Source organism: Zea mays, chromosome 6 (genome assembly GCF_902167145.1).
Source record: "Zea mays cultivar B73 chromosome 6, Zm-B73-REFERENCE-NAM-5.0, whole genome shotgun sequence".
In the NCBI taxonomy this organism is placed as follows: Eukaryota; Viridiplantae; Streptophyta; class Magnoliopsida; order Poales; family Poaceae; genus Zea; species Zea mays.
In genome coordinates, this window is record NC_050101.1 from 123,472,072 (window position 1) to 123,495,287 (window position 23,216).

Below are 23,216 nucleotides of genomic sequence, written 5' to 3' on the forward strand. Positions count from 1 at the left end.
CTTAAGTTTTTCATTCTTTTTAATAAGGCTATCATCGGTAGTAGTGGATGGAGCACTAGATTCTAATAGCTCAATTTTAGTTGATAGCTCACTATTTAAGTTTGCAAAAGTTTCAAATTTTTCTAGCAAACCTTTGTAATCATTTTGAGAGCTAACCAACTTGTTTTTCAAAGTTTTAAGTTGAGCTTTTTGCTTAGTGCAAACATCCTGGAAAAATTCTACGGCTTCCGCAAGCTCATCTAGAGAGGCTTTTCCCTCACCTTCATCATCACTACTACTTTCATCACTAGAGGATGGAGTGCTTTTGTTACCTCTTGCCATAAGGCATTTGTGTGATGACCGTGATGATCGTGACGAGGACCGGTGGCTGCGCGTCCTTGGAGGTTCATCTTCACTTGAAGAATCATCCCACGTTCTAACACTTGTTAGCGCCTTGCCTTTGCTCCTCTCCTTTTTGGGTTTGGCCATATTTGGACAGTTGTCCCTGAAGTGGCCCTTCTCCCCACATGCGAAGCATCCTCTCTTCCTTTGCTTTTTCCTGTCAATGTTAAAGAGAAGATCCTCGACCTGCAGGGGCACACCCATTAGATTAATCTTGCGGATCATCCCCATTACCTTTCTGACGCGTCGGATTGTCTCTTCGTCCTCGGAGGATGATGTGCATGGTTGATTATCTTCATCATCATCACTTCCTTCTTCTTCCTCTTCTTCACTTGAGGAACTTGGAGTGGGAGCCTTATTTTTGCCCTTCCTTTCATCACATGCAAAAGCATATGGCCTTGAGGAAGTTGGCTCCTCTCCCCGACTCATTTTTCGCGACATCTCAAAAGCCGCGATTTTCCCAATCACAATGGTCGGGGTCATGTTGCTCAAGTCCTCCATGTTGTGAAGGATGGTGATGATGCTCCCATATCTTTGTTGTGGTAGCAGGGAGATAATCTTCCTCACAATGTCCGCATCACCTAGCTTATTAATGCCAATAGAGTTGAGCTCATTGATTATTAGATTCAAACGAGAATACATGTCTCTAACAAGCTCATCATCTTTCATAGCAAAAGAATTATACTCATTTAAGACTAGGCAATGTTTTTGCTCACGGACATTGGATGTGCCGTCATGGAGCTCATGCAATTTCAGCCAAATCTCATTAGCAGTTTTCAAGGTAAATACTTGATTAAAAATATCCATGCTAAGAGATTCATACAAGCAATTTTTGGCTCTAGCATTTAAATGAATTTCTTTTTCCTCACTCGTGGTGGGTTTCTCGGGATTCTTGAGGGGTTTCATCCCGTCACGAGTGACTCTCCAAACACCTAGATCAACAGCCTCTAGGTAACAAGCCATTCTAGCACTATAATATGGGAAGTTAGTGCCGTCGAAGTGTGGTGGCCTATGGGTATCCATCCCTTCCTCTAAAAAGCGTCGGCTCTTTTAGCGGTGAAGCTAAAGCGTTTCAAATGAGCCAAACCGGGCTCTGATACCACTTGTAGGAAACGGGTGACGCCTAAGAGGGGGGGGGTGAATTAGGACTTCTAATACTTTTACTAAACTAGGCCACAATTAAATCCCTAGAGCAAAACCTATGCAAGTAATCAAAACTAGAATGTGCAAACTAGGTTTTATCTAAGTCTTGCTATCTCTACCGCAAAGGCTAAGTTTCAATCTACACTAAATAAGTATGTCAATAAGATTGAAACTTAAATGCTTAATATAAATGCGGAATGTAAAGAGCTAAGTAGAGAAGCAAACTCTCGTGGATGACGCCGGTATTTTTACCGAGGTATCCGGAACCACGCAAGGTCCCGACTAATCCTCGTTGGTGCCCCTACGCAAAGGGAAGCCCACGCGAGGGCCAAGCACCTCGGTCGAGTAACTCCGTAGAGAGCCGCGGGCCTTCTCCACGCGCAAGTGGTGCTCCGCTTCCGGCTCCTCTCGGACGCTCCCCGCCGTCTCCACTATCGAGCTTCCGGCCGAAACGCCGCGGGCCTCGTTCCCTCCGGTACACGGTGGCGGCCGTGACACAAACGCGGTTGTCACGGTCTCGCAAGACTCTCGCCCCACTCGGTACAATTACAACGGCCCGCGCAAGAGCCGAGGGGTTGTGTGGTTTGTCTAAACTCACTCAACTAACTAGGGTTCACCTAGAGCAAGCGCTAATGCGGTCTAACTAACCTAAGCACTTCGCAAAGCACCTACGCTAATCACCGAGTGATTCTATTAAGCACTTGGGTGTTTGAGCACTTGGAAATGTCTACAATATGTCTTGGTATGTTGCTTGGGCTCTCACACTTGAGAATGGCCGGTTGGGGGTGTATTTATAGCCCCCAACATAAATGTAGCCGTTGGAGAAAAGCTGCTGCTCTCTGCGGCACACCGGACAGTCCGGTGTGCACCGGACAGTCCGGTGGTGCACCGGACAACGCATTGTAGCCTGTCCGGTGCGCCTAGCCGTTGCCTGTCTGACTCCTGTCAGAGCAGGTGACCGTTGGCGCCGCAGGCTCCGGGTGCCACCTGGAACTAGCCGTTGGGCTGCAGTTCCCAGGTGCACCGGACAGTCCGGCGTGTGGGCACCGGACAGTCCGGTGTGCCACCGGACAGTCCGGTGCTCCACGCACAGACAGTCCGCAGGCAGCACACGCCTCCTTTCTTGGACTTTTCTTGATCTTCTTAATGTCTTCTTTTGAGGTGTTGCTTTCCTCAATTCCTTAGTCCAAGTAGTTCTTGCATCCTGTGAACTACAAACATAAACACTAGGAAACTTGTTAGTCCACAGATTGTGTTAATCATCAAACACCAAAACTTACTTAGCCAAATGGCCCGGGGTCCATTTTTCTTACACAAGTCATCAACATAAGTAGAGGTTTGGCCATACTAAGCTCTGCCCCTCATGTGCAGACTGCAGAGGCTTCAACTTTCATCCCTTCGTGTAGACCTATATAATTCCGTGTTGAAGACTGCATTGTATGAACATAGTATGTAAAATCACTTTGACTGCATTGTACCAAATAACTGTGTGTTAGGGTCAAGAAATACTTTCTGTAATTCTCTAACCTCCTAACAAACCTGCTACTTCTCTCATCCAAAATCTTGTAAATAGTAATTTTATAAAGAATACCTCATTAGAATGCTGAAGGCATTTCAATGTCGTTTTTGGATGTAGTAAGTGAAACAGAAGAATACAACAAAGAAACTCGGCCAGTTTCTGGAACTAATAGCCTCATTGGTAATTTAGTTAGTTGAAATCTTGCACATCAGCTATCCACTTTGCTCCAAAAGTTATTTGACTTCAGTGATAAATCAATAGTTGACCTCAGTGATAAATCAATATTTGACAACGCAATAAGCTGGAGTTAATGACAACGCTCTGTACTCGTCTGTGCCTACCTAACCACATGTAGTAAAAGGGAATCACATGAACAACAGACATCAAGGGGCCATTTGTGCTTCTTCATATTATTACACAATTTAAGTGACTTTCCATGATCTAAGATATTTGTGAGTGTATATGCATTTGATTAATATCCGTTACATTTGGTATCTGATAAGGCGTTAATATTTGTTTCCAAGCAAACATGGTCGACTGTACGTCATACACAACAAATAAGGAAATGTACATACAAGGGAAAATTGCCTAACTGTAATAAGTTGAACATTTTTTTGTCCTTTCTTAATGAGCTACACCTCCTTACGCTTTTTCTAATCACAAGGGAATATGCAAAGGAAAAATTGGTAACCAGATTGAGATGGTCTTTTGATGAATTGTCGGGCACAAAATGATGAGTGCCATACACAAACATGCAGCACAAACTCTGGAGGGCCTGCTGGTCTAGAGTCAAACAAGGGTAGGAAAGGGGGAGCTAGAGTGAGCCACGTATAGAATTTTAGGAAGTGTTGTATTATCCACCTGGTACAGTATATTAACTTTGTGTTTGAACACATCCTCAGATAAAGAATGTCTTGGCTAATTTATTATTGTGTGAAGCAGATGGTGGTAGCTTATAGGTAAGAAAGTTAGAGGCATACCATCTTTAGATTTTTGCCACCAAAGAAAATAGTAGATTGGCAGACAGCGAGAAGCAAGCCTCCTATGGAGATAGGAAAAATAGGAACTGAGTTATACTATTCCAAACAATGAAAGGCACATAGTAAAAATCTGGAGCGATTATTTCCTATCTGGAATCATATGGTATAAACTATGGTCCTCATAAATCTTGTGATTTCTTATCTTGCTGAAGGTCAGCAGAGACAAATCCTTACTGCTAGAAGCACATAGGCAGGAATAGGCTGCAAGTTTTTTTGGGAACATACTGCTTTTGCTTGCAGCTCATGGGCGGTAAAGAAATGCATGTCCTCATAAATTTTGAATGATGATTTCTTGTCTTGCTAGAGTTCAGCAGAGCCAGTTCTTTACTGTTGCAAGCATATAAACAGGAATAGGCTGCATTTTTTTTGGAAAATACTGCTCCTTGCAGCTCATGAGCAGTAAAGCAATGCATGTTCTTTCAAGAAACCTATTTCTATTCTTTGCAAAAAAGTATGTAGTCTCATTACTCCCAATTTCTTGCTTTTTCATGACTATGAATAGCACTGCCACTATGATGTGTATGCTTGCGTCAGGACAGGAGACCCAAAAGTACTTCACAGATGAATGTGACATTTTCCACAAGAACGAGGTAATTATTGGATTAAATGCAAGATTACCAACATAGCTTTGTTTCAATATGCGCTATAGTTGACAACAAATCGCTGATGTCCATGTTCATGTTGCATGATGACCTGAAAACCACATAATGCCATTGTAGTAGAGGCTTATTTATGGTGAAGCACTTCGTCTAAACTTTATTATGCCAATATGCCATATATAACACCTTGGTCATGCACTATATAAAATATAAGTTTGTTCATGTTATTTTCGCAGCTATAGATCTAATTTGATTCTTCCTTTCTTCCTGTGGTGGGATCAATCAGATACGAAATGGCCAAGGACTGCTGACGATGATGACGACATGGCCACCATCGCTGCCCTCAGGTAGGCCATCCTCCAAGAGCTCAACCCCCACGCCTCTGTTCTAAAGGTCCTTTCCTCCCCACCTATATGTTTTCTATTGAATCCACAATGACTAGATTAGGCAAAGCTTCACCGATGAGCTTAGCATCCTACTATAACATGATGAATGTACACACAGATCAGTTTAGAAAACTACTGAAACTTATCTGTTCTATTTTCAATAAAGATAAATCAACTTCCCCACATCACTCATGTTCTTCTTGCAGCTTTGCTGCTTGCTATTGTCTTAGATTAATTAAGCCATATTTGAGCAGACCACTATGCTTTTCCTGTTGCATTACTTGATCCTTGCAAGTTACAATCCTTTTCTGCATTGATATTATGTTTTTTGTGGAATTTTCATGTGCTCAATCAGAAGCCAAAATATAACTTTATGGCTGTAACTGCAACAGACTTATCTATACTACTTATTAAGGCTGTAAGGGTAGCCAGCCTTTTTGCGTTCTGCCTCCAGGAGATCTGGATCGTCAGTTAGCCTGTGTGAATCTGCACCGTCCGTTCGTGACTCCCTGTCCACCCACGCCGCCCCCAGTCCACCCACGCCGCCCCCAGCCTTCCGCGCCGCGCGAGCAACCCTCCCTCTCAGTTCTCCCTCTGCTGCGCCGCCTCCCGCACCCCCACTGGCCCCTCACCGCGGTCCTCCCTCCGTTGCCCCGCCTCCCCGGTAGTTCCTTCATCCAGTCCCTCTCACATCTCCTGCGATCCCCACCCACAGGAGCCGAGCTTCCTGCCCGCTTGCTTATCCGCCATAGGCTTCAACACATTTGAATCCACGCTGTGTTGGCGTGTATCGATGATTCGGTGACGGTGGGTGATGGAGGTGTGTGACCTGCGCAAGGTGCCCGACGCGGCCGCCCCGGGCGACCCTCGACCATGTCGCCAATCAGGTACAACCCATGAACCCTAACCCTAAACTCCCTTCTCCTCCTCCATGCCCCTTGATCGACCGGTTGATGGACCCCATGAATGTTCCTGGTGTGCCACAGGCTGCTAACCGTTTCACTGACCATGGAGCTTCACCATCGAGAGCTGGGAGTTTGGAGAACAGAATTATTGGTAGTGAAGAGGTTCCTAGGAGGTATGCCGTGCCTACCAACTACTCTGATTTGGTTCCCCCACCTGCAGTAGACCTGAGACGTTTGATGCCAGAACCATTTAATTGGAGTTCTGATGTCCGAGGCACTGCAATATCAGGAAGTATTCCTCCTGTATCAAGAACTAATAACAGTTCAACAGTTAATCCACCAGCAGGATTCAATCACCAAAACCTCACCAGACGCCACTTGAAATGTCCCTTTTTCATTTTGTTTGTGCACTTGGTAATCCCTAATTCGGTCTATCATGCTTCTTAATGCCCCTACAACTCTTGAAATGCTGAAATGTTTTTTATCATTTATTTCTACATATTTTTGCACTGCTAAATCCTGCGCTATGTTATCCCTTTTCTTCCCTAGCCTTGCTTGTTCTTGCAAGCATTGACTACTGTGATAATCATGTAAGGTCCGTGGTTCAATGTCTTGTGGCAATCCATAGGGTTCTAACTTGTTTACTTGTCAATAGATTCGGATATGAGGCCTTGGAATTGAGGAATGGTGGATCTGATTATTTTGGCAAAGGTGTTCTTAAGGTTAGTTAACCAACCAATGTTTATATTTCAGTCTGAGGGTATTATACTAGCTTTATTTGCCATGCACTCGCATTCACCATAGTCATTCATGCATCCAATGGTTATGGTTAACTTTATATAATAGAAACCAACATTTGTATCCTCCACCTTTTATGTGCAATAAAATTTATTTTGAGAACCTTTTGAAGTATATGCTCTAAACTTCAGTTAACTAAGTGTAGTTTTTGGCTTAGATTTTGAATCCACAGCTAACATGTTTTAGTGGTTACAACCATTATGTTTTTATGGGTTATTTTCTCTTTTCATATTGGACTAATAAGTCATATTGTCCTTTTCTAGGTTGTGAACAATGTAAATAATATTATTGGACCAACAATTGTGATATATCTCAATTCTGAAGTGCTTTGTTCGTCTAATTATGATTTTGATGATTAGTTTATCTCTATGATGTGCCTTTTAATTGTTTCTCGTTCCTCTAATGGACACACTCCTGATTGTGTCCTGATAGTATTTATTGTTCTGATTAGTACCTGTAATCTCTACTACTTATTAAGGCTACAAGGGGTAGCCTGCCTCTCCCTTGTTCTGCCTCCCATTAATCTGCGACGTCCACGCGTGTTAATCTGCATTGTCCATCATGCGTACGTTTTCGACGTCTATCGATCGCGTGCGTGACCCTTGCCCCCAAGCAACCCTAGCTCTCCCATCCCCTCCGCGTCCACAGCCGTCGTCGCTCTGCCTCCCGCCATCGCCGCCACACCGTAGACACAGCCAGCCACGATCAGTCTGCCTTCCCACCGAAGAAAAGCGGCCGGCCCGCGAAGGCGCACGCGATGTCGGCATCGTCCGCGCAGATGGACCCCGACGCCTCCTTGATCGACATGAGCGAGGGGCGGTTCAGGATCACGCCGTCGGGGCCCAGCGACGACAGCAGCAAGATCACCGTGCGCTCGAAGATGTGCGAGCCGTCCAGCTTCTCCGTGGCGATCAAGAGGCACCCCTTCTCGGGCTTCATTAGAGGGTGCGCCCACCTGTCGCTGCCGGTCTGCACCGCCGGCAGCTGCGTCGACGATGCCACGGGCGGGTCACCGTGCTGCTCCTTGAAGTAGAGCTGCGCGCGGAACGACGCCAGTCGGGACCGATGGGCGGTGGCGCGGCGCCATCCTCTGGCGCCCCCGCGCGCTGATGCTGCCGCAGCCTACGCATATGCCATTGCCACGATTAGTCTGGTTAGTTAGTTAATTAAATGACGTTGTAGTGAGGAGCAGGAGGACATCACACACAGGCACGGCAGCGGCTGCTGCCAAGGGCAAGGAGCAGGCGAGGCTTAGGCTTTGCGAAACTGGGGGCGGTGGGCGGCAGCACTACCGTGCTCCTGCTGGCAGACGATGCTTTGGAGGTCAGGAAACATGACGTCGTTTCCATGACAGCGAGCAAAGGATCCTGCTGGCGGACGATGAACTTACACAGATTACAAATAGACGAGAACAACATATCAGGCCCCATACCTAGCTGTTTTGCCAACTTAACAAGCATTAAACATTTGTAAGTGTCAAGTATCTTTATTTTCTGCCCATCCCTGATGCTTCCGATTTGTAAAATTAGTAAATGATTCTGGTTCCAATTTTACCTTTTAGTTACATGAATAATCTCTATCTCTACTACTTATTAAGACGGTAAGGGTAGCCTGCCGTTCTGCCGTTCTGCGATCTCAGCCGTCCATTCTATCGTGTAAACAATCTCAGCCATCCGATCCCGACGTCCGATCCCGCACAGCCATCAGGCACGCAGCGTCCCGGCCGCTTCCAAAAAACCCTAATCTCCAGCACCCCGCCGCTTGCCAGCCGCCAGCCATCAGGCATGCAGCGTCCCAGCCGCCCCTGCCGCTTGCCACCGCGGTCTCCAGCGTCCCCGCCGCTTGCCAGCCGCCAGCCGCGGTCTGCAGCGCCCCGGCCGCCGCTTGCCACCGCTTGCCAGCTTCCACCCGTGGCCTCCAGCGTCCCCGCCGTTTGCCACCGGATCCGAGATCCTGCCCTTGTCCTTCATCCTTCTCCAATCTGCTCACCCCCTCCTCCGCGCGAGCCGCAGCCGGCCCCGCTCGCGTCCCCCTCGCCTATACCCTGTCGCCCCACCGCCCACGCCTCAGCCACCCGCCGTCCAGAGCCCAACCCTAGAGCACCCGTCGAATCCCGCTGGCCCTAGCCCCGACACCACCTCGCACCGCCGCATAGATGGAGTTGCTGGTGCCGGTGCCATGGCAGTCGCTGTCGACGCACCGCACAGATGGAGTCTCTATGGGCGGTGATCGATTGAAGCTTGGCCAATTCCGCACCGGAGCGCTTCATCACCGCGTGGTCGTCTCTCATCGCAAACAGAGAACTACACTACGTGGAGGCCGGTAATGAAACCCCCCACCACTTCGCTCTCTGGTTCTCTATGCTTTGATCCGTCGGGCTAGGGGATTGGGGTTCTTAATCATCGGGTTTTGGTGCTCTGGCAAGAGTCCACCGTGCAAGCCTGGGCACCGCCGCGTCCGTCCGAGAGGTGGGGGAAGCTTCGGGCACCGTTGATCTCAGGAGGTTCGGCCACCGGAGAGGAGTTGGATAGGGAGCATTGGAATGGTCGCCGTCGCATAGGATGGAGCTGAATTCCTCCGGGCGCTGCTTGGTTGCTCCCTAGACGACAAAATCGAGCATGACGCCGATGAGGACACGCTGAGCCGGGACGCGCCGTAGCACAGCGCGTGGCACTTGCCGCCCTTGTCGTGCCGCATCGTCCCCGCAGCGGCATGGCACTGGCCGCCTCCGCCGATCTTGTGTTCCTTGCTTTTTTTCGTTTTCTTCTTTGCGCACTTACCACCTAGGCCACCGTCTGCAGATTCGGAGGCATCGTACTGCAACGGATGCTTCCTCGAACTCTTCAACGCTTCGCTGAAGGACTGACCAGAGGCATCTGGATTGTTGGTGGCTGATGGCATGCCATACGCCCCCGTCTCTTTGTTGCTAATAACGCAGCCTTCCATACCCTGGGCTACTGAGGCCAATCCTGATTCCATCTTATTCTCTATACAGTAAGATCATCAAAATTAAAAATATTGGTGTAAAGCAGACATAGCATTTCGTAGATAAATAGCAAGGTACTCCCTCCGTTTCTGATTAAATCAGTTCCTACACTTGCCTTAAGTCGAACTTCTTCGATGTTTGGCCAAATTTATAAAAGAAATTACAGATATGACACCAAAAGAACACAATATGAAAATATTGTTTATAGTGAATCTAATGATACTAAATTGATGTCTTTAATCTTAATGATATTTTCTATAAATACAGTCAAACTTTAAAAAAAGTTCTACTGCAGACAACTCTAGAAATTGATTTATTCAGAGACAGAGGGAGTAACAAGAAAAGTACTTCGGGTTGCCTGTTATTGTGCAACAAGTTGCGCACTAGCATTGTGCTCGTTCAAAATATCATAGAACATGCCTCCATAGACACAAGTTGATAGATTTAAAATTTGAGAACGGAATGGATTATTCCAAGGGAGAGTATGCTAAAGCAATAGAGAAATCTTTTAGTTTTCTGTCTGAAAGTTCTTTCAGCTCATCACCATGGTCATCTACAAGTTCTGAAGCAAGCTTATCATCTCTGTCTTCATTTTCATCTGATGACTTTTCTGGTTATGATAGCTCATCTTTATTGTCCCCAATGCATCCAGAAATGACTGTGAATGGGAAAGTAACTCTCAAAGACAAATATTCAGTTACTGTTGTATATGACAATCAATTCTTTGCACTCCGAAAAAAGTGTTGCCCATCCGAGCTTGCATATATTACTTCTTTAAGCCGCTGCAAGAAGTGGAATGCTCAAGGTGGAAAGAGCAAGGCCTATTTTGTAAAGACAACAGATGACAGGTTCATCATTAAGCAAATCAATAAAACAGAGTTTGAGTCATTTATTAAATTTGCACCTGATTACTTTAAGCATGTTTACCATTCTCTGGACACTGGAAGCCAAACTTGTCTCGCCAAAATATTAGGAATCTATCAGGTAGCAGTTATATCACAAGCTCGAGTTGGATTCGTTTCGTTTTACTGTTTTCTTTTCCATGTGGACTAACTTGCCTATTTCAGGTTAAGCAAATTAAGCATGGCAAAGAGGTAAAGATTGACTTGATGGTTATGGAAAATCTTCTCTTTGGCCACAATATTTCACGAATTTATGACCTCAAAGGTGCTATTTTTTCGCGACGCGTCACTGACTCAAACGATCATGATACTGTTTACCTAGATCAAAATTATGTTGAGGACATGAGCTTTTCTCCAATCTATATTGGTGGAAGAACAAAGCATCTTTTGCAGCGTGCAATCTGGAATGACACGTCTTTCCTCACTGTAAGTATAAAGCACATATTGGACACAATTACTGGCAGCCAAGTTTTTGAATGATAACATTTGTGAACATAATTATTGTACTTGCAGTCGGTGAATGTTATGGACTATTCTCTACTTGTGGGAGTGGACAAAGAGAAGCATGAACTTGTGTTTGGCATCATTGATTATCTGAGGCAATATACTTAGGACAAACAACTGGAGACATGGGTGAAGACTTCTCTGGTAGTACCCAAAAATGTTTTACCAACTGTAATTTCCCCCAAGGAATACAAAAAAAGGTTTAGGAAGTTCATGGCGAAGTACTTTCTGTCAGTTCCAGACACATGGAGTCTTGATAATCCGTCTAAGCCATGCAAATCCCTTGGTCAGAGCAATCGCAAGTTGGCGGAAGTCCAGATTGGTGATAACCTGTCAGAGCACCCAAATGAAGTTGAGGGGTGTGCCTAATCATGTGCAAGATTTCCTGGCAATTTTGTTGAACCCTATCATGTTGTTGTTTGGCTATATTTCACTTTGTAAAATGGTGTACATAGGAGGACCTTGCGGTTTTTAGGCAAATTGTTGGGCAAGTGAGGTCCACATGACGTGTACCTATACAAATGTTCATTGTTGATTTCACAATTATTATAGTGAAATTAAGAATTCATATGATCATTTTTTTGGACCTACCACTTGTGAGACTGAAGCAGTCTATTCTTCACTTATGACTAACTGTCCAAGACCAAGATAGGCATTTCCTACCTCTATTGAAATTAGGTCAATTTGAGTATTATGTTGTACTGTGTACCCCCCCCCCATTGTATTGATGGGATATGTAAAAGGTTTCGTATAAATGTCTGCTCCCCTGACCTTGTTTGTTGCACGCAACACAATACATATTTTGTGTTTGATGGATGTCCAGTTTCTGTATTGCTGCCCAGATGCACTTTTTTTGGTTCTGCACAATGTACAACCTTTTCAGATCTCCTGGTATAGAACATATTGCAAGCTATTTTCTTTCGTAAACCGAGTTACATTGTTACTCAGAATGGGTAAGAATAAGTTACTTAGTTTGTTCAATATGCATTTATGCTCTAAAAACATTTTTATACATACTTATGCCTTTTTATTTTTTCAGATATCTTACCTCTTAATGATGTTCTACATCAGGCAGTACATGCCTGTTGATGTGTCTACTGTTTGCACTTGTTCCATGTGCTAATTTATTGGTACACATATGTGCCTAGACCATTGCTAAGGTATTTTTTCCTGACAATTCATGATGAGTGCAAACTTCACTGACCAGTTCGGTACTTAATTATATGCTACTTTCCCTTTCTTGAGCCAAAGCACATTATCATCGAGGATAATGGGAGCTTGTATCATGATTTTTGCTTGACCAGATAACTGATAGCAATAACTTTTCTTCTGTCGGCTCAGCAGGTTGACTGAATGTTAACCAGTATTTTGATTTTTTTAGTTCAGTTTGAATTCATGATGAGCAGCTTATATTTTGGTCAAGGGATTTTGATTGCTGCTTTAAGAGGTGATCATTATTTTGGTGGAATTATATTGAACTTTTGTTGGTGGCATGCATCAATGGCTATTTATTTTTTAACACATATTGAATGTGGATTTTTGATGTCCTGAATCTGAACATGAAAGGTAGTATTCAACACATGACTTTGCCTTTGTGCACCTGACCCATACTTAACTGTTCTAAGAATTTGTGTAGATTCATTCAAGGCGATCAATGTTGAAGGCATGCTCATGTACCAGAGGTTGTTCAGTGCTCCCGCCCAAGCCGGTCTTTCTGCATTGTCACATCAACTTTTATAGCTTCATCGTACCAGCTGTTGAAGTGTTAAGTTACTTTTGTTTTGAGGGGAAGTATTGCAGATCGTTACAATGTTTCTACTCTTGTGAGAAGCCGAAATAGGAGTGCCATTGGATGGGTTCATAGCTATGACATCCATTGATGTTATTTTCTTTTTCTGCTCAAAGATGACTGCAATAGGCATTTATTATGGGCAACTTTATATTCAACATGATTAGTATTTTTTCAATTCACAAGTGTGGCCCCATACATTTGTGCTGAAAGTTGAACATATTTTATAAATTAGTTCCATGGTATTTCTTAGCTTTTAAGTACTGCACTGTCCAAGCCCATACTAAATCATTTTTTATAGGTTTTTACAATGGGCGCTTGATAATAAACTTTACCTCCTGCTGTATGGGAATGCTTATGAGCGACCTAGGTAGCATCTCAAAATATTATACAACTTCTCTTGATGTTTTTGTTACTCAGTTGTCCATGTAGTAGCAGTCCATTTGAAGTTCCTTCTTTTCTGCCTCAACTTTACATAATATTACATGTGTGTTTCCTCCAACACTAGAAAGTGAGCTGCTAATATGAAAGCAGGTTTTACTTGTATGTCATATCTTTGATCTTATATCAACTACATGTCCAGTTAACAACTGTGTGAGCTAAAACAATCATTTTATTAAACTTCTCTTTTGGAGGACTTGCAAATTTGTGTGTTCAGGATCACAAATTGATTATAAAACCTTTTCTCATAACAATATAACACACATTTTATATGTTCCCGTTGCAACGCACGGGCACTTACCTAGTTAAGATATAAACCCTACATAGCTAAATTTTTTTTAGAAAACTCGAATGTTCTAAAAAGAACTTCGCTGTGGGCAAATGCTGCTTGAGTGCTTGGAGCCCATCACTTGAGCTCATGGTTTTCCAGATGCCGGGCAGCAGCCAGAACCACGTTTCAGGCTGGCACTGTCCAACCGACAGCTCACTGCTCCCTTTCAAATTCTAATACCGCCAAAGCATCAGCTGTTAGGATTTATGGGCTTGGCCCAATTAAGAATTTCTAATAAATCCCAGGAAAATCTCAAAAGCCCATATAAGTGGATGGCAAAGGGATAGGTGAAACCAATAGCACCATATTGCTAGCTCTAGTGGAGTAGAGCTAGCTTAAATATGGAAGCCACACTCACTCACCAAGTCATGGATGAGAGGAGAGTGTGTGGAGAGCCACACGCGCTCGCGCGCTCGCTCGCCTCGCCTGGCCTGGCCTGGCCGGGGCGGGGCGGGGCGAAGGGCGCGGGCGCACGACATGCGCGTGAATGGTCCGCCGAAATCCGGCCCCCCCCTTGCGGGGGCGCGGCTACCTTTTGCCGTTTGATTTTTTGGTTTCTTGGCTGTTACGCTTATCCTAACCGATCGCTACAAAATCTCAACTGATTGCGAGATTTTCGTGGGCGGATAAGCACGGGGGGTCGCGGACTCGACCCTATAAAAGGAGCCCGGCAGCCAGCCTCCAAATCATCCCCAGATCCCAGTTCGCTTTCGCCTCTCTTCATAGCTGAGCCGCCTTTTAGTTCTCTTCGTCCCGACCGCAGAGGTGCATCTGCGATCAGGAGAGCAGGTCTCCGGAACCCTTCGTCTTCTAGATCCTGCACCGGGAGAGGGCGAATAAGGTTTTTGGGAAGCGTCTTCACGCGACTGCTCGTGATCTTCTGACATCGTCGACTCAGCTGATCCTGGCGCGCGCCAACAATCAGTAAGTCTAATCAGTACGCATCATCTGATTTGGCTTTTATTTCAGTTCTTCTGATTTGGTCATGATTTATATTCGGAATTTAATTTGGAATTTGTCTAATTATTCAACAATCCAAAAACCTTATTGTAGACAATTTCCTAGTTTTTCTATGGCTGCTTTTGCCGACGCGCTGAAGCCAGAAAAGTTTAATGGTATGCACTTTAAGAGATGGCAAGTCAAGGCCACGCTCTGGCTTACTGCTATGAATGTCTTCCATGTTAGTAAAGGCAGACCTGAGGGTCCACTGACTCCTGAACAGGAGAAAGAGTACGACCATGCCAATACTATGTTCACGGGAGCCGTTCTTAGCGCCCTTGTTGACCGTCTGGTTGATGCGAATATGCAGTATACAGACGGGAAACAGTTGTGGGATGCACTTACTACTAAGTATGGTGCATCAGATGCTGGCAGTGACCTGTATATCATGGAGAGCTTTCATGATTATAAGATGGTTGATAATCGCTCTATTGTAGAGCAAGCTCATGAAATACAGTGTATAGCCAAGGAGCTCGACCACCTTAAGATAGTCCTTCCTGACCGATTTGTGGCAGGGTGCATTATTGCAAAGTTGCCTTCTACATGGAGGAACTTCGCCACAGCTCTGAAACATAAGAGACAGGAGATATCAGTCGAAAATCTGATAGCGTCTCTGGATGTTGAGGAGAAAGCTCGGGCTAAGGACACGGGATCTAAAGGAGGCGAGGGCCACTCCAGCGCCAACATGGTTCAGAAGAACCACAACAAGGGCAAAGGGAAGCCAAAATCTAACAAGCCCAATAAAACTACCAACTTCAAGAAGAAGAAGAACAAGGCTGAATTGACATGTTTCGCATGTGGCGAGGCGGGTCATTTTGCCAAGGATTGTCCTGATCGAGCGGATCGCCGTGGCAAAAAGGGCAATGTCAACACAGTGATCGCTAGCAATGAGGAAGACAAAGGGTATGGTAATCTACCTTTCATCTTCTCAGTATTTCAATCACCTAGTTGGTGGCTTGATACTGGTGCTAATGTTCATGTGTGTTCTGACATTAACTTGTTCTCTTCTTATCAGGGCGCCCGGGATTCTTCCGTGCTAATGGGGAATGGGTCACATGCTTCTGTTCATGGCACTGGCACGGTGGATCTGAAGTTTACTTCGGGAAAGATCGTGCAGCTGAAGAACGTGCATCATGTCCCTTCTATACACAAGAATCTCGTTAGCGGAACCCTTCTATGTAGAGATGGGTTCAAGGTAGTTTTGGAGTCCAATAAATTAGTTGTGTCCAAGTCTGGACAATTTATTGGTAAAGGCTATGATTGCGGAGGCTTGTTCCGCTTTTCTTTGTTAGATTTTAATAATAAGTCTGTGAACCATATTTGTGCTAATGTTGATGATCTTGCGAGTATTTGGCATTCTCGTTTGTGTCATATTAATTTTGGCTCTATGTCTCGGCTTGCAACCATGAGTTTAATTCCGAATATCACCATAGTCAAAGGTTCTAAGTGCCATAGTTGTGTGCAGTCGAAGCAACCTCGAAAGCCTCATAAGGCTGCTGAGGAGAGACACCTGGCACCACTAGAACTCATACATTCTGATCTTTGTGAGATGAATGGTGTGTTGACAAAAGGTGGTAAGAGATACTTCATGACATTGATTGATGATGCGTCTAGATTTTGCTATGTATACTTGCTTAAAACTAAAGATGAGGCTTTAGACTACTTTAAAATCTATAAGGCTGAGGTTGAAAACCAACTAGAGAGAAAGATCAAACGTCTTAGATCAGATCGTGGTGGCGAGTTCTTTCCCAAAGTCTTTGATGATTTCTGTGCAGAACATGGCATTATTCATGAGAGGACTCCTCCCTATTCACCCGAGTCAAACGGGATTGCTGAAAGGAAAAACCGTACGTTGACTGACCTGGTGAATGCCATGTTAGACACTTGTGGTTTATCTAAGGCATGGTGGGGGGAGGCAGTCCTGACTTCATGTCATGTTCTGAATAGAATTCCTATGGGCAAAGAAGAGAAAACCCCTTATGAGAAGTGGGTTGGGAGAAAACCATCACTTTCATACTTGCGCACTTGGGGGTGCATGGCGAAAGTCAATGTACCAATTAATAAAAAGCGCAAGCTTGGTCCAAGGACAGTGGATTGTGTCTTTCTTGGATATGCTTCGTGTAGCATAGCTTATAGATTTTTAGTAGTTAAATCTGAAGTTCCTGATGTGTATGTTGATACTATTATGGAATCACGTGATGCTACTTTCTTTGAGCATATATTTCCAATGAAAGACATTCATAGCAATTCTAGATACTCTTCTGAGATAATTCCTGAACATAATACACCTATTGAGAGTTTTGAACAGCCACATGAAATTGTCCTAGAGGAGGATGACAATGATGCTCCTAAAAGGAGCAAGAGACAAAGGGTTGAAAAATCCTTTGGTAATGATTTCATTGTGTACCTTGTGGACGATACTCCTACTACCATTGCAGAAGCATTTGCATCTCCAGATGCAGATGATTGGAAAGAAGCAGTTCATAATGAGATGGACTCTATTCTTTCAAATGGTACGTGGGAAGTCACTGATCGACCCTATGGATGCAAACCCGTGGGTTGTAAGTGGGTGTTTAAAAAGAAGCTCAAGCCTGATGGTACAATTGAAAAGTACAAGGCTAGGCTTGTGGCTAAAGGCTATACTCAGAAAGAAGGAGAAGACTTCTTTGATACGTACTCACCTGTTGCTAGAATGACCACTATTCGAGTACTACTTTCTTTGGCTGCCTCGTATGGTCTCCTTGTTCATCAGATGGATGTAAAGACAGCTTTTCTTAATGGAGAGCTGGACGAGGAAATCTATATGGAACAGCCTGATGGATTTGTAGTAAAGGGTCAAGAAAGCAAGGTGTGCAAGTTATTGAAATCTTTGTATGGTCTGAAGCAAGCACCAAAGCAGTGGCATGAGAAGTTTGACACTACTCTAACGTCTGCAGGCTTTGCCATTAATGAGGCAGACAGGTGTGTATATTATCGCTGTGGTGGGGGCGAAGGAGTTATATTGTGCTTATATGTTGATGATATATTGATATTTGGCACAAACATTGATGTGATCAATGAAGTCAAGTCTTTTCTATCAAAGAGTTTTGATATGAAAGATCTGGGAGAAGCTGATGTGATTCTAAACATCAAGCTGATTAAGGCAGATGGTGGGATTACTCTCTCGCAATCTCACTATGTTGAAAAGGTTTTGAAGCGATTTGGCTTCTCTGAGTGCAAACCTTCTCCAACACCTTATGATCCCAGTGTGACACTGCGAAAGAACAAGAGAATTGGTTTAGACCAATTGAGATACTCTCAGATTGTCGGTTCACTCATGTATCTTGCTGGTGCAACAAGGCCCGATATCTCGTTTGCTGTGAGCAAATTGAGTAGGTTCATGTCAAACCCCGGGACTGATCATTGGCATGCACTTGAGCGGGTTATGCGCTACCTACAAGGTACAATGAGTTATGGAATTCACTATTCTGGTCAGCATGCAGTACTTGAAGGATATAGTGATTCGAACTGGATATCTGATGCAGACGAGCTTTATGCCACCAGTGGTTATGTCTTTACTATTGGTGGAGGTGCGGTATCATGGAGGTCATGCAAGCAGACCATTTTGACGAGGTCAACCATGGAAGCCGAGCTAGCTGCACTTGACACAGCAACCGTTGAGGCAGAATGGTTGCGTGAACTCTTGATGGACTTGCCGGTGGTTGAGAAACCAATACCAGCTATCCTTATGAACTGTGACAATCAGACAGTGATTGCTAAAGTGACGAGTTCTAAGGATAATGGAAAGTCATCAAGACATGTCAAAAGACGATTGAAGTCTGTCAGAAAGTTGAGAAACTCCGGAGTTATAAGTGTGACTTATATTTCAACAGATAAAAATCTGGCAGATCCTTTTACCAAGGGACTACCACGTAATGTGATAGAAATCGCATCGAGAGAGATGGGTATGAGACCTGAATAAAGTTGCCATGGTGGAAACCCAGTCTATGTGATCGGAGATCCCGTGAATTAGGTCCTGGGAAGAACAAGCCATTGGTGAACTGAGGAGAGTAACCTTTGACCCTCTCTAAGTAAAGATGCAATACTCTCAAATGCTGTAAGGCAGGTTGGCTTTGTGCCTTAATGTGTTCTGTTGGCTTGTATTAGCGAAGATGTTGTCCTGCAGAACATTCTTTGAAAGAACACACCTATATGAGTTAGACTGTCTAACGTCGCAGTCTATGAGATTTGGGTGATCTCTAGTAAACTTATGAAGAGACCTTGGAGTACGACGTATATGCTCCACCCGAGAAGGGGACTACTGGTAGCCAAGTACTGGTCATGACTTCAAGTGAAACCCATTCACGCAAAACTTGCAATTCAAGGCATAGTCCATTGTCCAAGTTGTGGGTTGGTGTAACTTGGAGTTCTAGGCGGAAGTTCAACTTAACAGTCTCTGCTGAAAAACTAGTATATTAAACAGTAGTGAACAGTGGCGAAAACTGCAGATGGGCATTTGAGATCTGGTGGGGGATTGTTAGGATTTATGGGCTTGGCCCAATTAAGAATTTCTAATAAATCCCAGGAAAATCTCAAAAGCCCATATAAGTGGATGGCAAAGGGATAGGTGAAACCAATAGCACCATATTGCTAGCTCTAGTGGAGTAGAGCTAGCTTAAATATGGAAGTCACACTCACTCACCAAGTCATGGATGAGAGGAGAGTGTGTGGAGAGCCACACGCGCGCGCGCGCTCGCTCGCCTCGCCTCGCCTGGCCTGGCCTGGCCTGGCCGGGCCGGGCCGGGCCGGGCGAAGGGCGCGGGCGCACGACATGCGCGTGAATGGTCCGCCGAAATCCGGCCCCTCGCCTTGCGGGGGCGCGGCTACCTTTTGCCGTTTGATTTTTTGGTTTCTTGGCTGTTACGCTTATCCTAACCGATCGCTACAAAATCTCAACTGATTGCGAGATTTTCGTGGGCGGATAAGCACGGGGGGTCGCGGACTCGACCCTATAAAAGGAGCCCGGCAGCCAGCCTCCAAATCATCCCCAGATCCCAGTTCGCTTTCGCCTCTCTTCATAGCTGAGCCGCCTTTTAGTTCTCTTCGTCCCGACCGCAGAGGTGCATCTGCGATCAGGAGAGCAGGTCTCCGGAACCCTTCGTCTTCTAGATCCTGCACCGGGAGAGGGCGAATAAGGTTTTTGGGAAGCGTCTTCACGCGACTGCTCGTGATCTTCTGACATCGTCGACTCAGCTGATCCTGGCGCGCGCCAACAATCAGTAAGTCTAATCAGTACGCATCATCTGATTTGGCTTTTATTTCAGTTCTTCTGATTTGGTCATGATTTATATTCGGAATTTAATTTGGAATTTGTCTAATTATTCAACATCAGCATGAGGCAATAGTAATGACTTACAAGAGAGACAACAGACAACATCCACCTCCCCTTGTCACAATACAAACGCAACCCAGAGGAAACAAACCCCAATGGATCTTCATTAGCAAGATGTTTCATTTGCTACATCTTTTGGGTACAACATGTCATCTGCCTAAAGGATTTTACTATATGGACAGGAAAATACCTCTACAGTACAAATGCAGTTAGAAGGAAAAAAAACAGGGGAAGTAGTAGATAAACAGGAGAAACCGCGCTGCTTAATCAGCCTTGATCTGCTGTGCTTGGTCGAGCTTAACCGGGCGTGCCTCAAACCCACCTCCCTTGCGTGTCTCCAGAGTGTAAGGCATGTATGTTCCGAGGATCTTGTCCCACATGACAAAGAAGGGCTGCGAGAAGTTGTACTTGTTCCCGTAGAGCTGATGGTGGATGTCATGGTAAGCGCTGTTGTTGCTGAAGAATACATGGAGGATGTTTCCAGGAAGCCACAGACCACAGTGGTCATCGACGGTCTTGATGGTCGCAAACGAGAAGAAGAAAATCCCAATCCTTGGGGTCATGCCAGAGATGAGGAACGAGAGCGCGCCGCCGACGGTGTCCAGGATGAGCCCCTCCAGGGGGTGGTTGTAAAGAGCTCCAAAGGCGTAGGGGACGACAAGAGTGTGGTGCTTAGAGTGGACGTGCTTGTACAAGAATCTGTTGATATGCATGTATCTGTGCATGAAGTACTGCCATGTGTCCATGACAAACATTGCAATGAGGAATTGCAATGCCATTACCAAAGCTGGAGGCTGCTTCCTCACAGTCCCATTATCATCACCAAGAACCTGCAGTCCCAGGAAATTTCGTGATTGTAAGTCCAGGTTTTCACAGGTGAAATTTCAAAGGTTTTCACAGGTGAAATTTTAAAAGTCAACACCAGAAGCAGCATCTACAACCAATGTTAGTCAAAACTAGGAGAAAGTTCTACAGTATTATTAGTAAATATAGTGCACTAGGTCAAACTTCAGTGGCTTCTAATTTCATTGCCATCAACTCAGTTTAGTTTGGCTTCTAATTTCGTTGCCATCAACTCAATTTGGTTTTGTTCTGTAATGACAGGAAGTAACAGTCCAGTTCCCAATGTGAAATTAAACAAACCTTCTAAATTTCATTGCCATCAACTCAGCTTACTTTGGTTTTGTAATTACAGGAAGTAACAGTCCAGTTCCCAATGTGAAACTAAACAAAATTACTCCCTCTGCCCAAGAAAAAAAAATGCAATTCTCGCATAGTGTCATGTTTGTTTGGGACTGCTTCAGCTACACAAAATTTAGTGGAGTTGGTAGAGCCGGTCATTACGTGCTCCAGAAAATCGTGGAGCTAGAGTTATGAATCTTTACAAGACATTTATATAAGTCATTTGGTTTATTATTTAGATTAAATTATTTTAAAAACTATTTAAACTTATATTATAAACTACAGCTCTATGTTGGAGCTGAAACTGGAGCAATCCCAAACACTCTATTAGTATATTATGTTTGACCAATTATAGATAAAAACAGTATCAATCTTTATGATACCAAATAAATATTACTAGTTAGATTAGTTATGAAATATGTCTTCATAATTAATTGATTATATTTGGAGTCATAAATATGAATACCTAGAAACTTGATCAAAAGTTAGCCACTTTAACTGCCACGCAACCCATATTATATTCTTTGTGGGACAGAGGGAGCACCAGTGAACAAGTTCAGGTCAAGAAAAGGATATATATATGAAAAAGGCACTAGACTCTGATCCACAATTGCTTGCTTCGCTATTGAAACACAATAAAACTATCTTGAACAGCGGTCTACTTACCAAATTCAGCATCTGGAAACCAAATACTACTGACACATTTCAAAAGTATCGTGCTAAAATTACAGTTTTTCTGGCAATTAGATGCTGGAAAGAGGAATTACCGTGAAGAGAAGAAGGGAGACAGCGATTTGAAACGCCTGCTGAACAAGGACGCCCCTGACGACCGTCCACCTGGAAACGATGTTCCTGGCCTCCTCCCCCTTGGGGTGGAGCCTGTAGTCGTCCATCCCCAGCCCGTCCAGGACGACGTAGAGCCCCGAGTAGAGCCAGTACACCGCAATCGGCACGAAGGTGCCCAGCAGCTCGTCGGAGACCGCAAACGCCATCGTCACTTCGGTGAGCCCTGCGACCGTCACCTGGCGCACGAACACCGAGATGTTACTATGTTAGCCAGCAGCTGATTGGGCTTAGCTAAACGAATGATAGAACGACCAAATCTTGGACCTAAAAGCGACCGCAATGTCTTCGCATTATGACCTAAGAGATGAACGCTAGCAGCGGGCGTCACCGAGATATGCCGCAAATGCGCAGGCCCGCAGAGGATTCCCCTTTGCCAGTGGCCTCGCGAAAGCATTTCGCAGAGGAGAACGCGACGAATCAGGGCCGCGGGATCTCGTCCTTACCAGGAAAGAAGAAGAAGAAGAAACTTGTTAGCCGGATTGCTTCTGCTGGCTGTATCCCGAAAAGGGAAAGGAGCGACTCTTGCTGGATTGCCTTTGCTCCGAGATGGAGATGGGATGGATGAGTGACCGCCTATTCCCGAGAGTACTTATATAGCTGGGCGGCAAGCCGCAAGCGCAATGTTTGTGGTCTGAGAAGGCCGGCGAGACCGTCGACTGGGCGGCCCTGGGGAGATTTTACTGGTCTCCAGTCACCCCGGCTGGCTTCAGTTCCGTCCAGGCGTTAGAGAACGGAAAGACCGAGGGAGAAGATGGCTAGTCGCGCACACGGCACACCTCTGCGCGTTGCTGTTCTGACTATTTTGGAGGGGCCGTTTCGTCGAAGAGCGGAGACGGAGCCCTTGGCCATCATCGGGTTTCACGGTGTCAGCTGTCTTTTGTTGTTTTTTTTATACCAGCGAGCTACTTTCTCAGTCTCAAATAAATACACTTCTAGTATTTTTCAAGGAGATCGATGTTATTTAAAAATTATATGTTTACCCTGTCAAAAGTTATTTCAGCATATAATGATTATTGTATAAGTAAAAATAGTAAAAGAAAAACTTACTAGAGGGACTACACATAGCTACAAGTGCACATATTTTACACTGTTAT

The 23,216-nt window shown here is 44.8% G+C and overlaps 2 protein-coding genes and 1 pseudogene across 3 annotated transcripts; 1 reads left to right on the forward strand and 2 right to left on the reverse strand.

The window, feature by feature from the left end:
• Positions 1-7,380: 7,380 nt before the first annotated feature.
• LOC103631356 (uncharacterized) lies at positions 7,381-8,120 on the reverse strand (annotated as a pseudogene).
• Positions 8,121-8,926: 806 nt separating this feature from the next.
• LOC103629934 (1-phosphatidylinositol-3-phosphate 5-kinase FAB1B) lies at positions 8,927-11,753 on the forward strand. The gene is made up of 4 exons (XM_020539462.2): positions 8,927-9,093; positions 10,186-10,741; positions 10,825-11,085; positions 11,173-11,753. Exons 1-4 carry the CDS (start codon positions 8,927-8,929, stop codon positions 11,269-11,271), a joined length of 1,083 nt encoding a protein of 360 aa, XP_020395051.2. The 3' UTR covers positions 11,272-11,753.
• Positions 11,754-20,162: 8,409 nt separating this feature from the next.
• Positions 20,163-22,884, reverse strand: LOC107436073 (Sphinganine C4-monooxygenase 1). Of its 2 annotated transcripts, none has more exons than XM_020539170.3 (3): positions 22,387-22,556; positions 22,044-22,298; positions 20,163-20,924 (listed from the first exon to the last, which is right to left on the reverse strand). In XM_020539170.3, the coding sequence occupies exons 2-3, from the start codon at positions 22,266-22,268 to the stop codon at positions 20,358-20,360; spliced, it is 792 nt and encodes a 263-aa protein (XP_020394759.1). In that variant the 5' UTR covers positions 22,269-22,298; positions 22,387-22,556; the 3' UTR covers positions 20,163-20,357. The 2 variants fall into 2 exon arrangements, with proteins under 2 accessions (XP_020394759.1, NP_001308450.1); NM_001321521.2 differs by lacking the exon at positions 22,387-22,556 and adding an exon at positions 22,566-22,884 and having other exon boundaries at positions 20,177-20,924.
• Positions 22,885-23,216: the final 332 nt, after the last annotated feature.